At 41.2% G+C, this 26,384-nt stretch overlaps 1 protein-coding gene across 1 annotated transcript in view; it reads left to right on the plus strand.

Moving 5' to 3' along the window:
- heca (hdc homolog, cell cycle regulator) overlaps nucleotides 1-26,384 on the plus strand; it is a 35,564-nt gene extending 9,180 nt beyond the window's left edge. Inside the window, exons 3-5 of the mRNA XM_022212382.2 lie at nucleotides 795-961; nucleotides 23,938-24,092; nucleotides 25,874-26,384. Of these exons, the coding sequence (XP_022068074.1) occupies nucleotides 795-961; nucleotides 23,938-24,092; nucleotides 25,874-26,038 (487 nt within the window). The 3' untranslated portion in view covers nucleotides 26,039-26,384. The remainder of the gene's footprint in view (nucleotides 1-794; nucleotides 962-23,937; nucleotides 24,093-25,873) is intronic.

Consider the following 26,384-nt stretch of genomic DNA (forward strand, 5'->3'; position numbering starts at 1 on the left):
GGTGCTTTCACACCTGTTAGTCCGTTAGAGTGGTTCGTTTGGACCCAAAAGTTGTTACAATGTTGCTAATTTCAACTGGTTCGGTTCGCATTCACACCAGTGTTTTCGCAGTTGAACCAACTACGATGAATGTTATATCTCCCCCTGGTCGTTTGGCGGCGCTGTTCACAAAAATAATGACGTAGGTGAACGCTGATATTCGTATCATTGCTTTATGCAGCAAGCACAAATGCTGCTGTTGTTCCAGCATGAAGCTCGCATTCGGTACAAGAACATTACACAGTCGTTTTTGGCCCGGAGAAGATGCATTGCAAGACGTTATCGTTATCCCAAAATTCCCCGTGCAGGTTGCTACGGAAGCTCCCGTAGACTAAAAAGTCTGCTGCGCTATCAAGCCGGTCCGAATGGAGACAGGTTTGTGTTCTCACCAGAAGCGAACCGAACTTGAGTTCACATAGAAGCGGACCGAGACCACCTCTCGAAGGTGGTCTCGGTCCGGTTCTTTAGTCCGCACCAAAAACATCTGGTCTGCTTTCACACCAGCCCAAACGAACCGTACTTGCTGGTGTTGCGGACTCCAGTCCACTTTAAGCGGACCAAACGGCGTATGTGTGAAAGCACCCTTAATGATCAAATTGTTGTTGATTTTGGTTCTTGTATGAGACTTGTAAGAAAAAATGAAAACATTTCTTCTAGTATCATACCTGAGAAAAAATGTCACATCAATCTGCCTGAACCACTCAGTGTGAGTGACTTTAGGATGGTGAATTAATTCTGCCCATGTTATCTTATAGGTTCATCCTGTCAGCCCTCAGTGCGAGCCAGAGAAACGTGGTCAACTGTGCGCTATGCCACCGGGTGCTGCCTGTGTTTGAACAGTTTCCTCTGGTGGATGGCACACTGTTTCTCAGCCCGTCACGCCACGATGAGATCGAGTACGACGTCCCCTGCCACCTGCAAGGTCAGTCTGAGTGTTCTTGGGATGACACCTGTGCCTTGCTTACAGAATTAAATAATGCAAAGTTTTTTTTGTTTAAAGTTATATTTTTGACCTTTGTGACTTTGTGAGACAGGTTAGAATAGAATAGAATAGAATAGAATGACTTTATTGATCCCCGAAGGACAATTCAATTCTCTGGTCTCATCTTTTTGCTTTTGAATTAAACAGTCTGATTGCTGATGGCAGGAAAGATTTCCTGAATCTTTCAGTCCTGCAGCGCAGGGATAGGACCCGTCCACCAATGGTTTGGTGTTCACTGACACAGATGTGAAGTGGATGATGCATGTTTGTCAGAATGGCCTCCATCTTTCTAAGTGCCTGTCTCTCCACGTCATCCTCCAATGTGTTCAATCTGATTCCAACCACAGAGCCAGCTTTTTTAATCAATTTGTTCAGACCCCTTACATCCTTGTTCTTTATACTGCCTCGCCAGCAGATTGCAGTATAAAACAGGACACTTATTATTAGGTTATTATAGGTTATACTTATTATAGTAGATATAGATATAGTAGATATAGTAGAGAGGCAGACAGGAAAGTAGGGAGAAGACCTGCAACAAAGAGCTGTGAGCTGGAATCAAATGCAGGCTGCTCTGCTCCATCGGGGACCCTGTTTATGGGTTGCCCACTCAACCAGTTGAGCTTATCTGGGCACCAGTGCAAAGTTTTTGTACATAAAAGGTTCATAAATATGAAAAAATGCAAAGAACTATTGTGACAATTGTTGTTCTCACCATGTGCACACAAACTCATAAAGAGACACAAATAATAGTACATAATACATTATGAGGAAACAGGAAATTGGTAGGCAATCTGGCGCTTTTGATTGTTCCACATCATTGTCTTCATCAGACAAAGCTGCCCAATTACGAATGCAGATGTTCAGTTTTGGGGATGTTTCTGGACAAATTTACACTTCGGGCCAGGGCTCCAGACTGCGACGAAATGGTCGCATTTTGCGACCAAAATTTGAGCGAGTGCGAGTAAATTTTTCATCTACTCACGCATGTGCGACCAGTAAATTTGCTGATTTTTTTCAAGTTACTATTGAATATTTTTTGTTGCTTACAAACTTCTGCTCCACACTTCAGCCCAGTAGACAGTAATGCGCAAATGAGCTGGTTTACCAACCGACATTAACTCCAAAAGAAAAAGAAAGGAGATGAACACCAAAGAAGAAGAAGGCGGGCCAATGTGTGTGAGAGAGCGGGGGCCGAATGACGGTGAAGCTCCTGATGTTTCACAAAGCCTCTATTTACGTTCAACCTTATTTTGAACACAAATTCACCTTTCTGTCCTTCCCTCCTTTCTTGTCTGCATTCCAGTTGCTTCTAAGTTTAGACCAGGGGTCAGCAACCCGCGGCTCCGGAGCTTCATGCGGCTCTTTCATCCTTCTGTTGCGGCTCCCTGTAGCTTTGGAAAATAAATAATCATCAGGCTATTTAATTAAAATTTCTTTTATTTTAGTTTGTTAGTTTTTAAAATTGAATTCTAAATTTGAATATTATGGTGATCTTGTAACATCAAAATAAAACATCTTAATTTTTGTCTGTCAACATATATATTTTGTATCGAAATGTGTGTTGTGTTTTCCTTGCTTTCCCACCCCTCCCTCTTCTCCCATCCCTCCCCCTTGCCCTCCTCTGTCCTTCTCAACCCGCCCGGCCAGCAGGCAGATGGGTCCCCCCTATATAGAGCCGGGTTCTGCTCGAGGTTTCTTCCCTGTTAAAAGGGTGTTTTTCCTTGCCACTGTCGCCTTTGGGCTTGCTCTGGGGGTCAGGCATATGGGTTCTGTAAAGCGTCTTGAGACGATTTGACTGTAATTGACGCTATATAAATAAAATTGAATTCAATTGATTTGAATTGAACATATGCGTCCCAGCCGTCAATCTCCGACACTCGCCGGCCAGCGTGTGTTCATTTGGAGTCCTGTTGATCTTCAGATCCCAGTGTTTGCTCTACATTCATTCAGCAGCAGTGGGCCACCATTCCTAAATCGTACCCGTTGCTCCTTCAAATTTCTTTCTGTTTTTATTGTTGCAAATACACCACCGCCACACGTCTCCACCTTCACAGCAGAGTCCTTCATTGTGTCGGGTACTTGTGAGTACTAAGGTAAACTATGGATAATTGTCTTGCTCAGTATCTACTCTTTGATATGTCAGGTTAATACCACGTTACTCGTGAGAGCACGGCTCGATGTCACGTCCAGCATCCAGGCAGCAGGTCAGAGAGTAAGAGGAGTGTCGTCTTGGAAAATAGGGCAGCGACTTACCGGAGAAAAGTTATTAGTTTAAGATAACTAGATAAATAGATAAAAGAAGATAAATAGATTTTACAAGTTAAATAGACATTCGCAAAATATTGATTTCCAGCTAACATTATGTAACATATGAGGTCCAGGAGCAAAAATGACATTAACCAGGCAAGATAAATACAGACCTGATCAAAATCTTAAGACCAGTTGAAAAAATGCTAGAATTTACCTTTTGCACATTTGGATCTTAATGAGGTTTTAAGTAGAGCTACAATATGCAAAAGCAAGAAGGGGGAGTGTGACAAAAAGCACTTTGAAAAAGTAATTTATTGAAAACAACAAGTAAACTGAAATGGGCTGTTTATCAGCTGATCAAAAGTTTAACACCATCGCTCAAAAAATTACAAAAAACTCTCCAAACCAGAACAAAAAATTTTCTCAGTAGGACTTAATAATGAGTAGCTCCACCGTTCTTGTTAATCACTTCAAAAATTCGTTTGGGAATGCTTGATGCAAGTGTTTCCAGGAAGCTTTTGGGAACATTGCTCCAAGTGGTGAAGATGGCTTCACGAAGGGCATCGACTGTCTGGAACTGATGGCCATTTTTATAAACCTCCCTTGCCATCCATCCCCAAATGTTCTCTGTGGGATTTAAATCTGGGGAACATGCGGGATGGTCCAGAAGTGTGATGTTATTCTCCCTGAAGAAGTTCTTCGTCAAGCGAGCATTGTGAACTGCAGCATTGTCCTGTTGAAAAACCCAGCTGTTACCACACAGACGAGGGCCCTCAGTCATGAGGGATGCCTGCTGCAACATCTGCACGTAAGCAGCCGCCATTTGACGACCCTGCACCACCTGAAACTCCAGCGTTCCTTCTTCTTCTTCTTCTTCTTCTTCTTCTTCTTCTTCTTCTTCTTCTTCTTCTTTTCCTTTCGGCTTTTCCCTTCAGGGGTCACCACAGCGAAGGCCTCCTGCCTGGCAGTGGGAAACTCAGCATCCTTCTACCAATATATTCACTCTCTCTCCTCTGGACATGTCCGAACCATCTCAGTCTGGCCTCTCTGACCTTTTCTCCAAAGCCTCTAACATGTGCTGTCCCTCTGATGTACTCATTCCTGATCCTATCCATCCTGGTCACTCCCAAAGAGAACCTCAGCATCTTCAGTTCTGCTACCTCCAGCTCTGCCTCCTGTCTTTTCCTCAGGGACACTGTCTCCAGACCAAACAACATGGCTGGTCTCACCACAGTTTTGTAAACATTTCCTTTCATTTTAGCTGAAACTCTTCTACCACACATCACACCTGACACTTTTCTCCAGCCGTTCCAGCCTGCCTGTACACGCTTCTTCACCTCTTTTCCACACTCTCCATTGCTCTGGACTGTTGACCCTAAGTACTGAAAATCCTCCACCTTCTTGATCTCTTCTCCCTGTAACCTCACTCTTCCACTTGGGTCCCTCTCATTCACACACAGTCCTCATACATGTCCTGCACCACTCTAACATACACACGTGGACAAAATTGTTGGTACCCCTCAGTTAAAGAAGGAAAAACCCACAATTCTCACTGAAATCACTTGAAACTCACAAAAGTAACATTAAATAAAAATTTATTGAAAATTAAATAATCAAAAACAGCCATTACTTTTGAATTGTTGATTAACATAATTATTTAAAAAAACAAACTAATGAAACAGGCCTGGACAAAAATGATGGTACCTCTATAAAAGATTGAAAACTATTTGACCAGAGTGACATGATTAACTCAGGTGTGTCATTTAATTGACATCACAGGTGTTTCCAAACTCATAATCAGTCAGTCTGCCTATTTAAAGGGAGACAAGTAGTCACCCTGCTGTTTGGTGAAAAGGTGTGTACCACACTGAACATGGACAACAGAAAGCGAAGGAGAGAATTGTCCCAGGACATCCGAAAAAAAAATATAGACAAACATCTTAAAGGTAAAGGCTATAAGACCATCTCTAAACAGCTTGAAGTTCCTGTGACAACAGTGGCTCATATTATTCAGAAGTTCAAGACCCACGGGACAGTAGCCAACCTCCCTGGATGTGGCCGCAAGAGGAAAATTGATGACAAATTGAAGAGACGGATCGTTGGAATTGTATCCAAAGAGCCCAGAGCAACCTCCAAAGAAATTAAAGGTGAACTCCAAGGCCAAGGTACATCAGTGTCAGATCGCACCATTCGTCGTTGTTTGAGCCAAAGTGGACTTCATGGGAGACGACCAAGGAGGACACCACTGCTGGGAAAAAACTCATAAAAAAGCGAGACTGGAATTTGCAAAAATGCATGTTGACAAGCCACAAAGCTTCTGGGAGAATGTCCTTTGGACAGATGAGACCAAACTGGAGCTTTTTGGTAAGGCACATCAACTCTATGTTCATAGACTCAAAAACCAAGCATATGAAGAAAAGAACACTGTCCCTACGGTGAAACATGGAGGAGGCTCAGTAATGTTTTGGGGCTGCTTTGCTGCATCTGGCACAGGGTGTCTTGAAAGTGTGCAAGGTACGATGAAATCTGAAGACTATCAAGGCATTCTGGAGAGAAATGTGCTGCCTAGTGTCAGAAAGCTTGGTCTCAGTCGCAGGTCATGGGTCTTCCAACAGGACAACGATCCAAAACACACAGCCAAAAACACCCAAGAATGGCTGAGAGAAAAACGTTGGACTATTCTAAAGTGACCTTCTATGAGCCCAGATCTGAATCCCATTGAACATATGTGGAAGGAGCTGAAACATGCCATTTGGAGAAGACACCCATCAAACCTGAGACAACTGGAGCTGTTTGCTCATGAGGAGTGGGCCAAAATACCTGTTGACAGCTGCAGAACGCTCATTGACAAATACAGAAATTGTTTAATTGCAGTGATTGCCTCAAAAGGTTGTGCAACAAAATATTAAGTTATGGGTACCATCATTTTTGTCCAGCCCTATTTCATTAGTTTGTTTTTTTAAATAATTATGTTAATCAACAATTCAAAAGTGATGGCTGATTTTGATTATTTAATTTTCAATAAATTTTTATTTATTGTTACTTTTGTGAGTTTCAAGTGATTTCAGTGAGAATTGTGGGTTTTTCCTTCTTTAACTGAGGGGTACCAACAATTTTGTCCACGTGTGTACTTCTATGCCACTCCAGACTTCCTCATACAAAACCACAGTTCCTCTCTGGGCACCCTGTCATAAGCTTTCTCCAGATCTACAAAGACACAATGCAGCTCCTTCTGACCTTCTCTGTACTTGTTTATCAACATCCTCAAAGCAAATATTGCATCTGTTGTACTCTTTCTTGGCATGAAACCATACTGCTGCTCACAGATGTTCACCTCTGCCCTTAGTCTAGCTTCAACTACTCTTTCCTATAGCTTCATCGTGTGGCTCATCAGCTTTATTCCTGTGTAGTTGCCACAACTCTGCACATCTCCCTTGTTCTTAAAGATGGGCACCAGCACACTTCTCCTCCATTCCTCGGGCATCTTCTCACTAAGATCCTGTTGAACAACCCAGTCAAAAACTCTACTGCTACCTCTCCGAGACACTTCCATACCTCCACAGGTATATCATCAGGACCAAGTGCCTTTCCACTCTTCATGCTCTTCAATGCCCTCCTCACTTCATCCTCACTAATCTTTGCTACTTCCTGGTCCACAGCAGTCAGCTCTTCTACTCTTCGTTCTCTCTCATTTTCCTCGTTCATAAACTGTTCAAAGTACTCTTTCCATCTTCCCATCACACACCTGTCTCCCTGATCACATTTGCTGTAGTTGTCCAGTCATCTGGAAGCACCTCCTGACCATCCAAAGCCTGTCTCAACTCTTTACTGAAAGTCATACAACACTCTTCCTTTTTCAGCTTCCACCATTTGGTCCTCTGCTCTGCCTTTGCCCTCTTCATCTTCTTCACCACCAGGGTCATCCTACACACCACCATCCTATGCTGTTTGGCTACACTCTCATCTACCACTACTTTGCAGTCACTGATCTCCTTCAGATTACACCGTCTACACAAGATGTAGTCTACCTGTGTGCTCCTACTTCCACTCTTATAGGTCACCCTATGTTCCTGCCTCTTCTGGAAGAAAGTATTCACTACAGCCATTTCCATCCTTTTTGCAAAGTCAACCACCATCTGTCCTTCTGCTGAAGCTCCAGTGTTCCACTGAATGAAAAAGCACCCCAGATCATGATGGACCCCCCTCCACTGTGCCGGGTAGAAACATCTCAGGTGGGATCTCCTTGTCATACCAGTAACGTTGGAAGCCATCTGGACTGTCAAGGTTACATTTTTTCTCATCAGAGAATAAAACTTTTTTCCACCTTTCAGTGTCCCATGTGTGATGCTCCCTGGCAAAGTCTAAACGGGCAGTTTTGTGGCATTGAAGGAGACGAGGTCTTCGAATTCGTTTTTTGTTTTAGAAACCCTTTCCCGCAGATGCTGTCTGATGGTTACTGCGCTGCAGTGGGCACCAGTAAGGGCCTTAATTTGGTTCGAGGACCGCAATGTGTCTTGACGGACAGCCAATCGGATCCTCCAGCTCAGCGCAGGTCTAATTTTTTGGGTCTACCACTTGACTTTTTTGTTCCATAATGCTCAGGATCTTTGAAAAAAATTTAGAATGACCGTCTTACTGCGTCCAACCTCAGCAGCAATGGCACGCTGTGAGAGGCCTTGCTTAGGCAGCTCGACGATCCGACCACGTTCAAGAAGAGAAAGCTTCTTAGTTTTAGCCATCAGGAGGGCATGACCGTGCGAATGGCTGACATAAAATGAGATTTTGAGCAGATTTTGACTTTTATAGCCTGTGGTCTTAAACTTTTGATCAGCTGATAAACAGCCTATTTCAGTTAACTTGTTGTTTTCAATAAATTACTTTTTCAAAGTGCTTTTTGTCACACTCCCCCTTCTTGCTTTTGCATATTGTAGCTCTACTTAAAACCTCATTAAGATCCAAATGTGCAAAAGGTAAATTCTAGCAATTTTTCAACTGGTCTTAAGATTTTGATCAGGTCTGTATTAGTGGTAGGACACAATTAAAAAAAATGAATCTATCTAATTAGAGGCTTTGTAATTAATTAATCACAACTGATGATTAATTAGCAAAGTTGACAAAGTTGATTATGTCAACTTTGCTGACATAATCAGCAAAGTTTTTCAATTTAAATAATTTTTGGTTGATGACTGAATTGGTGAACAGACATATACATTAAACAACAAGTTTATTTCCAGGGTTTATACACCAATCTTGAAGTTAAATTTACTACCATTTAATACCTTTTTTTACTACCTTCAGATTTTTTTTACAACCATCAAGACACCGAGTTGCAAGTATTAATCCGAAACCTTTTTTGATATGCACGCAGATTTTGACATACAACACTTACATCATACTTACCACTATCCAAGGAGACCTAGTTATTTAGCTACAGGGTATTAGTTACAGTAACTGGTACAATGTCAGGTGGGGTGCCTTGCTTCAGAGGCGCTTAAGCGATGGAATGGTATTGAATTTAAACTTACGTACAACCTTTTCAAGATTGACTCCCAACCATTAGGCAACAGCTACTAATACTATAAAAGAAGAGATTTAGACAAAATATTGCACATTTATTTCCTGTCCCCATGGAAGACTCCACTAGCCCATTAAGAACATGTTTAACAACCACACAAACCAGTAAAAACAAATTGAGACAAGGATTGAACAACCAACTAGGTTTAAATGACCAACAAATCTGCAGCAAATTTTCACAAAACACTTAATCAAAGAGAGCAGGATGACAAAATAAAAAAATCTTGTGCCAAGTGCCTTAACCTTTCATAAAATATATATATAGAGAGAGACAAAATCAAAATCTTACGGCAAGTGCGTCAGCTGCACAGCCTTGTCCTCATTAGTTTGGTCCATTTGCACCAATTCCTCCTTCTTCTCTTTGTATCTTCTCCTCAGAGAATTTGATTTTGTGATTCGTTCAGCCATTGCAATTTTGTCCAATCACCGCAACTTTCCCGCAATTTTGGCCCGCCTCCCGTGAGTTCCACCAATCATAGCGGCTCCCAGCGCAAACGTAATGCACGTATGTCACCGAATTCACTTCCTGTTTATGGTTTGAAGATGCAGACATGTGCGATACTGATGTCTCTCATTTACCAGTAAAAATTACTGCTGAAGACCGTGATAAACAATTAATTCACTGATGTTCTTCACCAAAGCGGAGCTAAACTGTTTTACAACCGTGCAATACTGTGGTGGAATACAAAAAAAGAAAAAAAAATCATCGATTGATACACACTCACGAAACATATTAGAACGGCTGAAATGAGCGGACAACAGACCACATAAATCACCATGATGGAAACTGTTGCATCCAGATCCATTAGAGCACTGAAAGAATGAGGTAAATTAGATTAATTATTCCACCAAAGAGTGGAGAGAAATGTCCATGTCATCCGGAGGGTCGACCACCGCCTGAGCGGGACGCTACCACAGGCAACGCGCTCCGTGGTCGGACAACTGGGGCAGACAAAGCGTCTCGGTCTCGCCGCTGAGAGCCACGGCGGAGTTATGTGACGATCAGCGTGTGTGAATCATTTCCTTGTTACCCACATCATTCAAAACGGACTCGGGGATTTGAATGAAGTTTTCAGGGTCGGTCAGAAATGACACAAGGACCAAGTGATTAGACTTCGGCAGTGATACGGCTTAAAGTTTGGATCCACGTATAGGTTGTGGGAGAGCAATCTGTGGACAGATGAGCGCTAATCCACGATCCCGCAGGCTGCGGTTAGTGATGGTCTTCTGATACCCGAGGCTTCAACACATGCGCGGTAGCTCATGAAGCAATCGTATCGAGCCACTGTGCCGACGCTTGATTTGGTCATGTGACTCGTGACGTTTGAATCACTTCAGTGACGTTTGAAGCACTCAACTGCTTCGAATCACCTGATTGGTTCAGTTAGTTTTGTGAATCACTCGGAGGGATTGAGTGTGTTCCGGGATAGGAGATCCCAGAGTGTCGTTTATTTGACTGATTTTCCGCAGAGTAGGTTGGTTTTGTTGCTGCCGTTTGTTGCTTTGACAGTTAGTAGTGTATAGCTAGATAGATAGATAGCTAGCTCGTTAGATAGATAGATAGATAGATAGATAGATAGATAGATAGATAGATAGATAGATAGATCTGCAGCAGGAGCCAATCAGGAAAAGGTCCTGTGTATGGCATAATTTCCATTTGCTGCCTGATATCAAGGTAACTGTGACTGTTAAAAAAAATGAAAAGAGTGGAAAGAAGATCTAAAGATGGACATAACATCAGAGGACTGGGAACTGATTTGCACCAAAGCTCACACTCAGTCAATCAATACCTGATTTAAATTGCTATAATACAAATGGTTGTTGAGAACATATATTACACCATTTAAATTAATTTAACAGCAACATCCCAGATTTATGTGTTAAATGTAATGAGGCAAACGGAACTTTATACCATTGTATGTGGGATTGCCCAAAGGTTAAAAAAATTCTGGGGGAAGATTTAACAAACAATAGAAAATATTATTTCTAATAATATTACAATGAACCCTGCTCACTTTATTTTGGGACTTTATCCAAGGTGACATAAGTACACCAAGAGTGAGCGTATAATAATAGATTCAAGCCTCCTGCATTCAAAAACATTACATTACAACATTTTTTTGGAAAAAACTTGCATACCAAGATTAGTAGACTGGGTGAGGCAGATGTTAATAACCTTTCCTCTAGAAAGAGTGACACATGTACGAAAAGGGAGACAGGATTTGTTTGAGAAAGCGTGGGGACCCTTTATTGCTTTTTTGAAATCCATGAATTTAACAGATGACAGTGATGAGGTGGAATGAACAGTTGTGATGTAAACCTCGTGGAACTGCCAGAATGAGAGGAATGACAGGATTACCTGCTGTTCTGTATAAAGTACTGTATTTATGCGTTTGCATGTATGAGAACATGTTTATTTCATTTTTTCCCCCCATCTTTTTCTCTTCATTTCCTTATTTTATGAGGATCTGTTTAATGTGCAAGTACCACATTATGGTTAAAAATATTTGCATAACTGAGTAAGTCTTGTAAGGTATACTGCAATGCATATATGTACCTGCATACAAAAACTGTTAATACATTGTTAAAAAAAATCATATCCAGTTACACAAGCACACCCTCTTTACCAATTAACCCAAGACATACTTTGCCAAAATCCATAATATAATCTGTATTTGCACCAGCCTCATGTGAAAATTGCATCGGTCTGTACTTAAAGAGCACATCTCATGAATGTAGCAGCACCGTTTAAATGTTTCATAACACAGAATATCAGTGAAGAGTATATAGCGTTACAGACAGACATGGCAGATAAGAAACAGGCTCTTCAGTAGTTATTGTCATTATTATTGCTGGTAATATTATTATTATTGTAGCCACTAGAACAGATACAATCATCTAATGTAGTGAAACAGGAACGTGCATGGCGAATCAAATCCAAAACAATCCATGAACCAATCAGAAACATGAATTAATTGCACTTCATTTTATTGACCACTAGATGTCCTACTCGAGCACTGAGTGTCAGTGAAGCCTCGAGTAATGAAGCATGTATTGGATAAAGCGTTGAAGCTTCATCAAAGCCTCGATCTCCCATCACTAGCTGCGGTCGCTCTCAGAAGTCGAAGTGGCATCATCCAGGGAGATGTCAAGTTAGCATTGCAGCAGCTAAGTCAGCTATGTACTCAGTGCGCACGCAGAGGATTTCAGCTCTCTAACCATAGATATATACAAACACTAGATGTCTCAAGACGGAGTCGGCGGCGTCGTCACTTGGCGGCCATCTTAGGACAGGGGACTGCTCTGGCGCACTGTACTGTAGTCAATGGTAAGGTGGATGATTTCCTCACTTTAACACTCATAACTCGCTCAATTCTTGATTGATTTACAAACGGTTTAGTTTATTACAAGCCTTATTAATGTGGCTATGATTCAGGCTCAATTCCGAAATCGCAGCTTTTCGTTTTGAAAAATGCGGCATAGTTGTGTGTCTTTTCTGCCTGGCTACTCACATTGAAGATGGTGTTACTCACAATCTGATTTTCAATTATTAGGTTTTCCTGAGACCAACGTTTTTTGAGAACCGAATCTTTAGGTGAAATTACATTCTTTGTGGTTGTGGTTGTATTTATTTGCTTGTTAAGAGACTTTGATTGAGACCTTAGACTTATTGTTTGTATACATCTATGCCTGGATTAGTTAGCCTGCAGCCGAAATGCATTGTGGGTAATGTAGGCACCAGGTTCATGAAAAGAAAAGACAACATCTCTGTTTGTTGTGTATTGATTTTGGTTGAGCTTTGTTTTTGTCTGTGCATTGGAAAGCTGATAGTAATAAAGAAGTGCAATGCTAAATTATAAAATTCATTTACATCCATTTATGCTGAAAAAAGATGATATCTGTGTTCATTATTATATGAATTCAATGGTTTTAATTATTCTTATGTAAGAGTAAAAGAAGTACATCTCTGACGTTTATAACAAACCAAGCTGTTCTAAAATCGGTTGAAAATTAAGCAATCTACAGTGATTTTAAAATCCATGCTCCATTGACTTTAATGTTATGAGTGATCGAGCAGCCCTGTCCCAAGATGGCCGCCATGTGGCGACGTCGCTCCCCATAGGCTGACAGCGCTCATGAGCCATCTAGTGTTTGTATATGTCTATGCCTCTAACGACCAATGAATGCATTGCTATGACGTCGACGTGAGCGACTGACGAACGTTCCGGTATAAAATTTTGCAAGCAAGATATGTTTTATTTTATTTATGTTTATTTTTGGATCAAAATGAAACAGCTCATTGTCTAAAAGAAAAAATAATACCTCGTTTTTAAAAAATAATACCGTTTGCCCAAATTTAAAACCTTTTAAGGCCATTAAATTTTGCGTTTTTGATTTATCACTTTTTAATACTTTTTAAAACCCCGCGGAAACCCTGATTTCATTTATATTTAGCTGCATTTTTCATTTGTCTACTACATTTACAGATTGCTGCAAACTCAAAGTTCATTTATAGCGATTATATTCAATATTTTAAAGCTTTTTGTAAATTCAAGCACCTTTAGCATCTCGAAAAGTGGTCTAATATGGGATGGATACACTAGCTTGAAGTGCTGCGGTGATCAGATAACTATTTGTTGCACAATTTGCAAATAACCACACTTTTATCCAAGCTGCCATCAGGAAGATTTTTAAAAGAAACTTTCTGCCCAACACACTCAGAGTGTTCTCGTCTTCAGTCACTGTTCACCAAACTTTGTTGTACGCTGACAGTGCATCCTGTGAATCTTCTTCACTGCTGGAAAACAGACTTTAGGTTCATAGCGCTACCTACCTGGCTGGAGTGTTCATCAGTGTTATTGGTGTACCAGAAATTGGGGAACTGAGAAAGGTGCAGTTAAATACATTATTTTTTTAATGCATTATTTTTTTTATTAATTAATTAGTCAAAATTAACAAGGGCATAGAGGTAAAAAGCGATATATGCAGTGTTGTCTTCATTTTAAATGCCAAAAGGATTTTGCGGCTCCTGGTGTTTTCTGTGAGAAACGGGTCGAAATGGCTCTTTGAGTGTTAAAGGTTGCAGACCCCTGGTTTAGACACATCCTTTGCTGGACAGCAACAGAGTGGAACCGTTTTCTTTCATCGTTATGTAAATTTTCGGACTTTTCGGTCTTTGTCATGTCAAGAAAGCTCTTCTTAGAGAACCAGTTCCTGTGCCGCTGAAATGGTCACAAAAAAAGCCTGGAGCATTAAAAATACGCCTTCAAAATAAAAGCCTGGAGGAAATGGTTATTTTAACACTAGCAAAACAAAGGCTTTCCAAAATTGATGAACTGATCAACAGACCTTTATAAGAGAAATTTACATGTGATTTAGTATAAACACATAACGTGCACAGGCATGACACATGCCTGTGCTCAGCACAAGGTCATTTTTTATTAAAGATTATATCCGTCGGAAGTGATACGTCAGCTGAGCAGCTTTGGTGGAGTACTGTGCTCTCTGAGTGCTTTTCTTGTTATGTTGTCAGTTGCTGCACAATAAAATGTGAATTGAAAACATAGTTTCTGCATTTATTGTGCAAGTATTTATCAGTAATATAGTGAAAATGAGAGGGAATGTGAATATTTACTTTGCAAGTCGATTTTGGTGTGCGCCCCTAAATTTTCTGGTTGCGCTCTTAAAATTTTAAGTTAGGGGCCACTGTGCTCCTAGGAAAAAAAGTTAGTCTGGAGCCCTGCTCCGGGCTGGTGCATCTGCTTTATGAGACAAGATTATACAGTTGAAAACTCTAGAGCTGCTACTAACTCGACCAGCTGTTTGATAATGTGAATTTTTAATAACTTCAAAAACAATGAGTTTGAAAAAGTGAATTCTGTCAGATAATTTGTGTCTTGCAAACTATTAAAAGCCTATGAATACACAGGTCTAATATGCTTATTGTTTTGCAGTAGGATGCAGTGTGATATGTAGGGTATAGTGTTGGAAAGGTGAAAATCCAAATACAGATCATAGAGGCAGGAAACCGGGTGAACGGAAGAGGAGCTGCATATGTAGGAGGAGTTTGGGCAGGTGGGCAGAACTGAACTGAAGCCGGAATTGGAGCAGGTAGCTGGAGACCAGGGCTTAGGTAGAAAGCTCGACATACAGGGAAGGAAAACTTTCAGAGAGCAGGCCAGAGTGGAGTCCAGAGAACTAGGAAGCTGGAGACTTTCACTGATGAAGCAGTGAGTCAGGCTGAGGTATGCTGCACACCAAGGAAACAGAAATTAGTAAAAAGAAAACTCTGGCAAATTGTCCCTATCTGATGGACGGTATAAAGAAGAACAAAATCTGGTAGAGTTGGAGTGAGGCATATACAGTGGATATAAAAAGTCTACACACCCAACAGGTGTGATATAAAAAAATTACACCAAGATAAATAATTTCACAACATTTACTACCTTTAATGTGACCTGTAACATGTACAACACAATTGAAAAACAAACTGAAAAATTTCAGGTAGGTGAAGTAAAAATGAACAACTGAAATAATGAGATTGCACAAGTGTGCACACCCTCTTATAAGTGGGAATGTGACTGTGTTCAGATTTAACCTATTACATTCAAACTCCTGTTAAATTGATGTCAGCACACACCTGTCACCATTTAAAGTGCCTCTGATTAACCCCAAATAAAGTTTAGCTGTTCTAGTAGGCTTTTCCTGACATTTTTGTGGCCACATCTTCCAGCACAAGCCATAGTCTGCAGCGAGCTTCCAAAGCATCAGAGGGATCTTATTGTTCAAAGGTGAAGGGTACAAAAGAATTTCCAAGTAATTAAATATACCATGGAACATAGTGAAGATAGTCATCATCAAGTGGAGAAAATATGGCACAACAGTGACATTATCAAGAACAGAATGTTCGTCCAAAATTGATGATAAGACAAGAAGAAAACTGGTCAGGGAGGCTGTCAAGAGGCCAACAGCAACACTGAAGGAGCTGCAGGAATTTCTGGCAAGTACATGTGACAATGATCTCCTGTCTTCTTCATATGTCTGCGCTATGGAGTAGGGTGGCAAGATGGAAACCTTACCTTATGACGAAAAATATCCAAGTAAGGCTTCATTTTGCAAAAACACATCTGAAATCTCCCAAACGTGTGTGAGAAAATGTGTTATGGTCCGAAGAAACCAAGGTTGAACTTTATGGCCATGATTCCAAAAGGTATATTTGGGGCAACAACGGAATCGAAAATCTGTGGGGTGATCTGAAGAGGGCTGTGCTGAGTGTTTTCTGACTTTGCATTTTTCAAAAATACTGTTTATGTCTTTATTAGCCAACAGGACACCTGTTGGCTAATAAAGCACTTTCGCGTTGCAGCTAAAAGATCCACGGTTCATGTCCCGGCCTTCCCAAGATCTTTTAGCATGAAGTTTGCTTGTTCTTTCTGTGCATGCATGGGTTTTCCGACTTCATCCCACAGTCCAAAAACATACTGAGGTTAATTGGTGACTATAAATTGTCCGTGAGTGTGATTGATTGTCGCTTTATGTAGTCTTGTGATGGACTGATGGCCTGTCCAAGGTGTCACCTTAAGTCAGCTAGGATAGACTCCAGCCCTAATAAGGATTAAGCGGTGTATAGATAATGGATGGATGTCTTAATTATGCCTTATTTATTTGTTTTTATTTAGTTTATTTGCATGTGTTTTGCATTGCATTGAGATCTCACAGCCACCATAAGGTTTAAACTACTACACAGTGCAACAAAAACACATGAAATGCCAGGATTACTACTAATCATGAAAAATTTACACAATGAGCATTTATAAATGAATCATTAAAAGGCTATGTCGCTGAGTTATTCAGTCTCTATCTAAAGAGTTTAAACTGCGTTAGCTTTCCTTACATAAAGAAAAAATGATCCATCGCTCAGTTCAGTCCACACTGTGTATATAGACATAAAAGAGTTTCTGCAGGCTTCTGCACTGTCCAACATGAATGTGAATTAGCACGGCGGCGGCATGAAGCTTCTTTGATGTGCTTTGATATATATGTTGATGATATGCATCAGTATGACAGGATTATTTATTCAGTTTTTCTTTTTTTTCTCTGTCCGACAGAATATAAATGTTGAGAAGTGGTCCCATTAAGATATATAATAAGGTTAAATGAAAGTAGTTTTGTCAGCGTGACTTCCCATCTTTATAAGTTTCCAGTAGGATGTTAAATTTGGATGTTGATTTTGCCTCAATGTTACGACCCCGAAAGGGACCAAACATATTTAAAGAAGGGACACAGGAAAAAAAAGTAAGGGATCAAATAAAGAACTTTATTGTTAGGTTTAAACTGCTTCTTCGTTCTGAAAAGAGATGGTTTCATTAATAAATGTTATATCTTAAATTATCAGAACAGAAGAACAAAAGATCCCTTAACCACTCGTGCCCCTAAACAAAAAGAAAACCCAAAGTACAAATGAAAGATGGCCCAGGAGCGCCAGCCAAACTTAACAAAAGGACGTGGTCCCCGGCCAACTGCTACGCAGTCGTAGGAGCGGTTTCCACGTTCAAACTAAGGAAAAATAACCCCAACTAAACCCAGTAAAGCAAAACACGAAAACATGACTACCAGTCACCCCTGGGCAAAACAAACAAAGTGCAAAAAAAAAAGACAAAAGGCTAAAGACAAAAGGCTAACCAGCTAGCATCGGCATGGCCAGAGCCAAGCAGCCAGACCTTCAGGCGAGGAGCACACCAGGTGTGTGATGAGCTCCGCACCTGCAGTGAGTGAGGAGGGAATGAGAGAGAGGCAGCCACCAGGCGAGGCGAAGCAAGGTGCGACTCTCCATGGCCTGGGAACAGCCCCCTTTAAAGGGCAGCTGCGCTAATTAAATTATGTGCCCCCAAGCACATAACACTCAACAAAATGAAAGTGCATCCATAATTTGGCTTAACTTATTTTTTTCTGTTATTCGGGTCTTTCTTAGCACTCATCACAGAGAGCTTTGTGGGGATGATTTAAATGATTGAGCATATTGCCTGTGGTGAATCAGGCAGTGGCAGCTATTGCAAGATACTGCTGACAGAGTACCTGTTTTAGGTCAACATCAGGGCTGCACCAAATGATAATCATGATCATTTTTATCAATATTGAGATTACTATTGATCTATTTATCACAAATATTCATTGCTTTTTAGAGGCAAAAGTTATATTTACTTTTCCATGATGTGCTGCATTTATAGTAATATACAAATGTGCATCACATATCATTTAAATTTAGCCACACCTGAATTCAATGTATCTCCTAGAGGTAAAATTGTACCCATTGTACCCAAAATTCCTCTCTTCCTGAATATATGGTTATCAATAGATGCCGTAATTTACTGATGTCCCCTAAATGCCTCACATGCAGGCTGCAGTGGAAGCTTGCTGCACAGCTTGGCATACAGAAGCCTCTTGTCTTCATCGGTTAAAGCAGTGCAACAGCTTGAACAGGTGTGTGACAAAAATTACCTTGAAAGGCTTTAAAAAAGACATTGTAATGTCAGATTTACACAAGATGAAATCAAGTAATTTTATCTGTATGGACTGTTTTCTATTTATCAAGCATCAGGATTGTAATCCGTCTAATTGTTGGAAGCCAAAATCCTGATCATCAATCATTGAAAGTTTATTTATATAGCCCTTTTCAACAGCCCAAAGGGTGACCAAAGTGCTTTTCAGTAAAGACAAGAGGACAACTACAAAAACAATACAGTGACTTAAAGCAGTAAAATATACAGTAAACAACAAAAATAAACAACAGTAAAACAACACTAAAATATACACCGAAAAGTTAGAAAAAATCTAAATAAAATGTCATCATGCTGCTAGGTATTAAAAGCCATTTTAAACAGCGGTGGCTGATGGAAAACTGGGAGGTGGCAACACAAAGTGCATTGCAGTGGTCCAATCTTGAGCTGATAAAAGCATGAATAGCTTTTTCAAGGTTGATACAATTAAGAACAGGCTTGACTTTGGTTCAAAGATGTAGTTGAAAGAAATTTGCTCTGGCTACTGTGTCAATTTGTTTGTCAAATATTAAGTCACTGTCAAATAACACCCCAAGATTTTTGACCATCAGTCAAAGTCATTGTACCGAAACCTGATATATCAGTATCAGTACCCCTAAACATAATGCATTCAGTTTTGTCCTTGTTTAAAAGTTCAAAGTTAGACGACAACCACTTGTTAAATGTCCATAATACAGCTGGTTACATACTTAGTGCCTTACTTTCAATTGGTTGCACTGATAGGTAAATCTGAATGTCATCCGCGGAACAGTGGAAAGACAGATTATGCTTTGCCTTAACTGACCCAATCAACAGCATCTAAAGCAAGAACAGATTAGGGCCAAGAATTGAACTTTGCAGCACCCCACAAGAGAGAGACACGCAAGAGGAAGACAGGTCACCAATCATTACTGAAAAACTTCGATCAGTAAGGTAGGAAGGGATCCCACCTAAGTGGCATGCCACTGCTCTGAGCATATTAGCTCAGATGAGACAGGAGGACTGTATGATCCACTGTGTCAAATGCTGCTGTGAGACCCAGCAGCGCTACAATCATAAGGCGCTTGGCATCAACAGACAATGCAATTTTATTGTGGACCTCTAACAGAGCAGACTCAATACTGTGACTAGATCTGAAATTTATAATCATAGTTATAAATCATTATTTAGCAAATCAGCATTATTTATTATAACAGCACTGATCATGATTACTGTTCCAATGTAGCTGCAAGGGGACACAAGCCAGTGTCTTATTGTGCCGGTCCCAAGCCCGGATAAATACAGGGGGTTGTGTCAGGAAGGGCATCCGACGTAAGACTTTGGCCAAATCAAACATGCGAATCAAATGTATGACTTCCACACCGGATCGGTCGAGGCCCGGGTTAACAACGACCGCCATCGGTGCTGTCGACCTACAGGGTGCCGGTGGAAAATGGACGACTGTTGGTCGAAGAAGGAGGGGAGGAAGGTGTGTTCGTAGGAAGAGAGAGAAGAGGAACACCAAGAGTCTCGGACTGAGAGTAGGGACTTTGAATGTTGGAACTATGACAGGAAAAGGTAGAGATCTGGTTGACATGATGCAGAGGAGGAAGGTGGACATACTGTGTGCCCAGGAGACCAGGTGGAAAGGTAGTAAAACTAGAAGTTTAGGAGCAGGGTTCAAGTTGTTCTATCATGGTGTAGATAGGAAGAGAAATGGAGTAGGAGTTATCTTGAAGGAGGAGTTTGTTAGGAATGTCCTGGAGGTAAAAAGAGTGTCAGATCAAGTGATGAGCCTGAAGCTAGAAATCGAAGGTGTGATGTTCAATGTTTTTAGTGGGTATGCTCCACAGGTAGGATGTGAGCTGGAGGAGGAGAGATTCTAGTTGGACCTTGATGAAGTGATGCAGAGCATCCCTAGAAGTGAGAGAGTTGTCATTGGTGCAAACTTCAATGGACATGTTGGTACACGAAACAGAGGTGATGAGGAGGTCATGGGTAGGTTTGGTATCCAGGAGAGGAACACAGAAGGACAGATGGTGGTTGACTTTGCAAAAAGGATGGAAATGGCTGTAATGAATACTTACTTCCAGAAGAGGCAGGAACATAGGGTGACCTATAAGAGTGGAAGTAGGAGCACACAGGTAGACTACATCTTGTGTAGACGGTGTAATCTGAAGGAGATCAGTGACTGCAAAGTAGTGGTAGGTGAGAGTGTAACCAGACAGCATAGGATGGTGGTGAAGAAGATGAAGAGGGCAAAGGCAGCGCAGAGGACCAAATGGTGGAAGCTGAAAAAGGAAGAGTGTTGTATGACTTTCAGGAAAGAGTTGAGACAGGCTTTGGATGGTCAGGAGGTGCTTCCAGATTACTGGACAACTACAGCAAATGTGATCAGGGAGACAGGTCGGAGAGTACTTGGTGTGCCATCTGGAAGGAAAGGAGATAAGGAAACTTGGTGGTGGAATGAGGAGGTGCAGGAGTGGATCCAGAGAAAGAGGTTAGCTAAGAAGTGGGACACTGAGAGGACTGAAGAGAGTAGATAGGAGTACAGGAAGATGCAGTGTAAGGTGAAAGTAGAGGTGACAAAGGCCAAACAAGGGGCTTACGATGACTTGTATGCTAGGTTGGACAGTAAGGAGGGAGAGACTGACCTGTACAGGTTGGCAAGGCAGAGAGACAGAGATGTAAAGGACGTGCAGCAGGTTAGGGTGATAAAGGATAAGGATGGAAGTGTGTTGACAGGTGCCAATAGTGTGATGGGAAGATGGAAAGAGTACTTTGAAGAGTTGATGAATGAGGAAAATAAGAGAGAACGAAGAGTAGAAGAGGTGACTGTTGTGGACCAGGAAGTAGCAAAGATTAGTAAGGATGAAGTGAGGAGGGCATTGAAGAGGATGAAGAGTGGAAAAGCACTTGGTCCTGATGATATACCTGTGGAGGTATGGAAGTGTCTCGGAGAGGTAGCAGTAGAGTTTTTGACTGGGTTGTTCAACAGGATCTTAGATAGTGAGAAGATGCCCGAGGAGTGGAGGAGAAGTGTGCTGGTGCCCATCTTTAAGAACAAGGGAGATGTGCAGAGTTGTGGCAACTACAGAGGAATAAAGCTGATGAGCCACACGATGAAGCTATGGGAAAGAGTAGTTGAAGCTAGACTAAGGGCAGAGGTGAACATCTGTGAGCAGCAGTATGGTTTCATGCCAAGAAAGAGTATAACAGATGCAATATTTGCTTTTAGGATGTTGATAGAGAAGTACAGAGAAGGTCAGAAGGAGCTGCATTGTGTCTTTGTAGATCTGGAGAAAGCTTATGACAGGGTGCCCAGAGAGGAACTGTGGTTTTGTGTGAGGAAGTCTGGAGTGACAGAGAAGTATGTTAGAGTGGTGCAGGACATGTATGAGGACTGTAAGACTGTGATGAGGTGTGCTGTAGGTGTGACAGAGGAGTTCAAGGTGGAGGTGGGACTACATCAGAGATCAGCTCTGAGCCCCTTCTTGTTTGCTATGGTGATGGACAGGATAACAGACAAGGTTAGACTGGAGTCTCCATGGACTATGATGTTTGCAGATGACATTGTGATCTGTAGTGAGAGCAGGGAACAGGTGGAGGAGAAGCTAGTGGCGTGGAGGTTTGCCCTGGAAAGGAGAGGAATGAAGGTTAGCCGCAGCAAGATGGAGTGTCTGTGTGTGAATGAGAGGGACCCAGATGGAAGAGTGAGGTTACAGGGAGAAGAGATCAAGAAGGTGGAGGATTTTAAGTCCTTAGGGTCAACAGTACAGAGCAATGGAGAGTGTGGAAAAGGGTGAAGAAGCGTGTACAGGCAGGCTGGAATGGCTGGAGAAAAGTGTCAGGTGTGATGTGTGATAGAAGAGTTTCAGGTAAAATGAAAGGAAAGGTTTACAAAACTGTGGTGAGACCAGCCATGTTGTTTGGTCTGGAGACAGTGTCCCTGAGAAAAGACAGGAGGCAGAGCTGGAGGTAGCAGAACTGAAGATGCTGAAGTTCTCTTTGGGAGTGACCAGGATGGATAGGATCAGGAATGAGTACATCAGAGGCACAGCACATGTCAGAGGCTTTGGAGATAAAGTCAGAGAGGCCAGACTGAGATGGTTCGGACATGTGCAGAGGAGAGAGAGTGAATATATTGGTAGAAGGATGCTGAGTTTCCCACTGCCAGGCAGGAGGCCTAGAGGAAAACTAAAGAGGAGGTTTATGGATGTGGTTAAAGAGGACATGAAGGTAGTTGGTGTGAGAGAAGAGGATGCAGCAGACAGGGTTAGATGGAGGCAATTGATTCGCTGTGGCGACCCCTGAAGGGAAAAGCTGAAAGGAAAAGAAGAAGAAGATCATGATTACTGTTCCATTAATTGTGCAGCCCTACAACTGACATTATTTCTTTCATACAAACAAAACCTTTCTTTTCAGTTGTTCTCTTGTGTTCTATGCTCATGTTGCTGTGCAAATGTGAGCCTGTATGTTTACAAATTCGGTGTCTTGTTAATAGATTGAAGGAGTAAATTATGTTCTATCAGACAAGCTTTTCTTGTAGATAAGTCATGGAAAACTGTCTGAGATTCCTTTTTGTATTAATTAGCAAAAAAAAGTAGTATGATGTGTTTACTTCACTTGCAAGGTGGCTATTGTGCACATTACAATGGTAGTGTTATAAGATATTTTCAGACCAAATATACACCACCGTTCAAAAATTTGGGGTCACCCAGACAATTTAAATGTTTTCCATGAAAACTCACACTTTTGCTGATATGCTAACATAGTTTCACAAGGGGTTTCTAATCGTCACTTAGCCTTTCAACACCATTAGCTAACACAATGTACTATTAGAACACAGGAATGATGGTTGCTGGAAATGGACCTCTGTACCCCATGTAGATATTCCATTAAAAATCAGTGGTTTCCAGCTAGAACAGTCATTTACTACATTAACAATGTCTGACCCCTAAACTTTTGAATGGTATTGTGTAGTCTTTCTAAGTAGGTAGAAGTGCGTTAATTAATTTTACATCTGTTTCCTACCTCCTTAGACTGCTTATTGTACAAATATAATGTTACTGTTCCCACGGATGGATGTGATCATATTCCAACCTCTGCCTTTTAAACTTACTCTTAAGTCCAAGCTAAGAAAGTTTCATCTTCCTGCTGTTTTAGGAAATGAAATTACATCAGTGGGGAAATGTGGCGTCCTGGAAATCATTTATGATCACGCTTTTGTGGATGTCACGTTGGCTCAGTCACCTGCACTGCTCAGGTCTAGAGCTGCATTGATAAGTTCATTAGTTGATTAGTCTGAAAAATTATATTTATCATGCAAAAATGCCAAAAATATCAAATATATTTGGATTTTGGATTAGGAGATGGACAAAACAAGTCATTTTAATCCAGCTCTTTATCACCAGCTTATATAACCATTAGTTTACTGTGGTATAAATTTTGCATCAATAGACACAATCACTTTTTATTTTGTTGTTGTATAAAACCATGACAATGAGCTTTTGAAGAATTTGTTGTTTTATAGATTTTCTTGGCTGATCTAATTCTCCCTTGTTCTTCTTCCAACAGGCCGGTTAATGCACCTCTATGCCATCTGTGTGGACTGTCTAGAAGGCGTCCACAAGATCGTTTGCATCAAGTGCAAATCACGCTGGGATGGCAGCTGGCACCAGCTGGGCACCATGTATACCTATGATATACTGGCTGCTTCACCGTGTTGTCAGGTAGACACATTGATCTATGATGGGTATCTAGTATGAATACAGTATTTTTTTAAAAAAAGGAGCGCGAATAGAAACTTGTCTTGTCCTTCTTTTCAATGAGAGCGTAATCAGGTGTTTGTTAATTAGCACCTTTACAACTGACAGGAAGTCAGTGCTGTCAGCTTGTTCCATTGCCCCCCTGTGGGCAAACAGTTATTAATACCAGATGTGATCAGAGCATTTTGAGATTATACCTGGTACATGTGCGCAAAGCGTGACACATTTATGAACCCATAACATGTGCAAACACTATCAGTCAGGATAATTGCTGGTCAGTGATCGCTGATTTTTTATGAGCAAAGAACACACCGAGACCCAAAGAGGTCAGCTTTTTTTTCACTGTAAAAAAGCTGAAATCTCAAAGACTGGACCAAGTGCAGTAGGTCAGGAGAACCAGGAGCATCCTTGTTGTTTTTTTTCCCAAACTGTCATGACTGTGCACTGTCAAAGCAAAGTTGTATTCTATCCTGAGGTATCCGGTATCTGAGGTATCCCACACTGAGGCACGATGACATGTGGGTGCTCCAGTATGCTGTGGGCAGGCTCACAGCACTGGGATTACGTACAGATTCTTTTGGCCACAACAACACATTCATAGCTCCAAAATGATCACTGTTTTCTACACAGTTTAGAGAGTCAGTGCTCTTCCCAGATGCTGCTTGACATGGGACACGATAGTGTCCAAATTTACATGAAGTTCAGCTGTTAAATTTTTATAGCTGACTTAGCTGACCTGTCCAGGGTCCAGGGTGTCCCCTGCCTGCATCCTAAGTCAGCTGGGATAGGCCTGCAGCCTCCCTCAAATTTATTTTACAAACGTAACAGTCGCTGCCAGTTGTTGTTGACAGCTGCTAAAATACAGTAGTTGTCAATATGAATGTCCCAGTACCTAAAATTTGGTAGCTAATATCAATACAACTGAAATCCTGCAAATCTTGATACCAAATATGATACTTGAGTCCTTTAATGCAAAAAGCTGTCACAAACATCCACCCCCTATACACCGCTTAGTCCTCATTAGGGTCACTGGGGACTGGAGCCTATCCCAGCTGACTTAGGGGTGAAGGCAGGGGGCACCCTGAACAAGGCTACATTTAGTGACACACAGCACACTCACATTCATGCCGATGGATAATTTAGAATCATAAATTTCCCTCAACATGTTTTTGTACTGTGGGAGGAAGCCGGAGAACCCAGAAAAACCCACGTGTGCACAATGAGAACATGCAAACTACATGCAGAAAGATCCCGGGAATGCTGGGATGCAAACCGGGGCTCTTTTAGCTGCAAAGCAACAGTGCTAACTCCTGAGCTACTGTGCAGTCCTGTCAGCAACAGTAACAGAAAATTTCAGGACATGAAAATGTTGACAATCTTGATTGTTGAATGAATTAATATTTAATTTTGGTTGTGTATCACTTGTCCCTGATCATCCAATTGAAACACAAAATGTTCCTCTCTTGGTGTATTTTTCCCCCATTAGTAACATTTTACCTGTTGCTGCAGCTGCACTTGCTGGTGCCTTTTCACATTTTGTGGTTAGTGCCCAGTATGTCCAGTACCAATCGCATGTTTGTACATGTAAGTTTTCTTTGTACAGTCACCTTTTCTGAATTTAGCAGCAACTTGGTACCAAAATGTAGGTTCTTATGACTTCCCTAGTTGTCATGGTAGTTAAATCTTGACTTGTGCGGTTGTCATTGAGCCTCCTGTGAACTGACCTGTGTCCTGTGTGTCCTCAGGCCCGTCTCAACTGCAAACACTGCGGGAAGCCAGTGGTGGACGTTCGAGTCGGAATGCAGTATTTCTCCGAGTACAGCAATGTCCAGCAGTGCCCTCACTGTGGCAACCTGGATTATCACTTTGTTAAACCCTTCTCGTCCTACAAAGTACTTGAGGCTTATTGACAAATGTTGTTCATGCATGTTAGTTAAGCTGCTTTTGTTCAATTTTTTTTCTAACACAATCTAGGAAAGATTTTATTTTTTTGGGCCTTATGGTGGTTTTATGTTTTTAAGTTCTCTCTCTTTTGATTTCTTTTTTTAATGCATAGGCAAAGTATGACTAGTTAAAAGAGAAATAAAAGTTCCAAGAGAGTATCTCTGCTGTTAGAGGGAAGTGTTGATAAAAGTGTGGAACTGACATTCAAGTCAAGCAAACACATTTATCTGTGACAAGTGAATGTATCTGTATCCCAAATTTGCTTTTATTTTTTACCAAAAAACAATCTTGAATAAAGCAGAGAAAGATCCA

This window comes from Acanthochromis polyacanthus, chromosome 16 (assembly GCF_021347895.1).
Source record: "Acanthochromis polyacanthus isolate Apoly-LR-REF ecotype Palm Island chromosome 16, KAUST_Apoly_ChrSc, whole genome shotgun sequence".
NCBI classification, from domain to species: domain Eukaryota; kingdom Metazoa; phylum Chordata; class Actinopteri; family Pomacentridae; genus Acanthochromis; species Acanthochromis polyacanthus.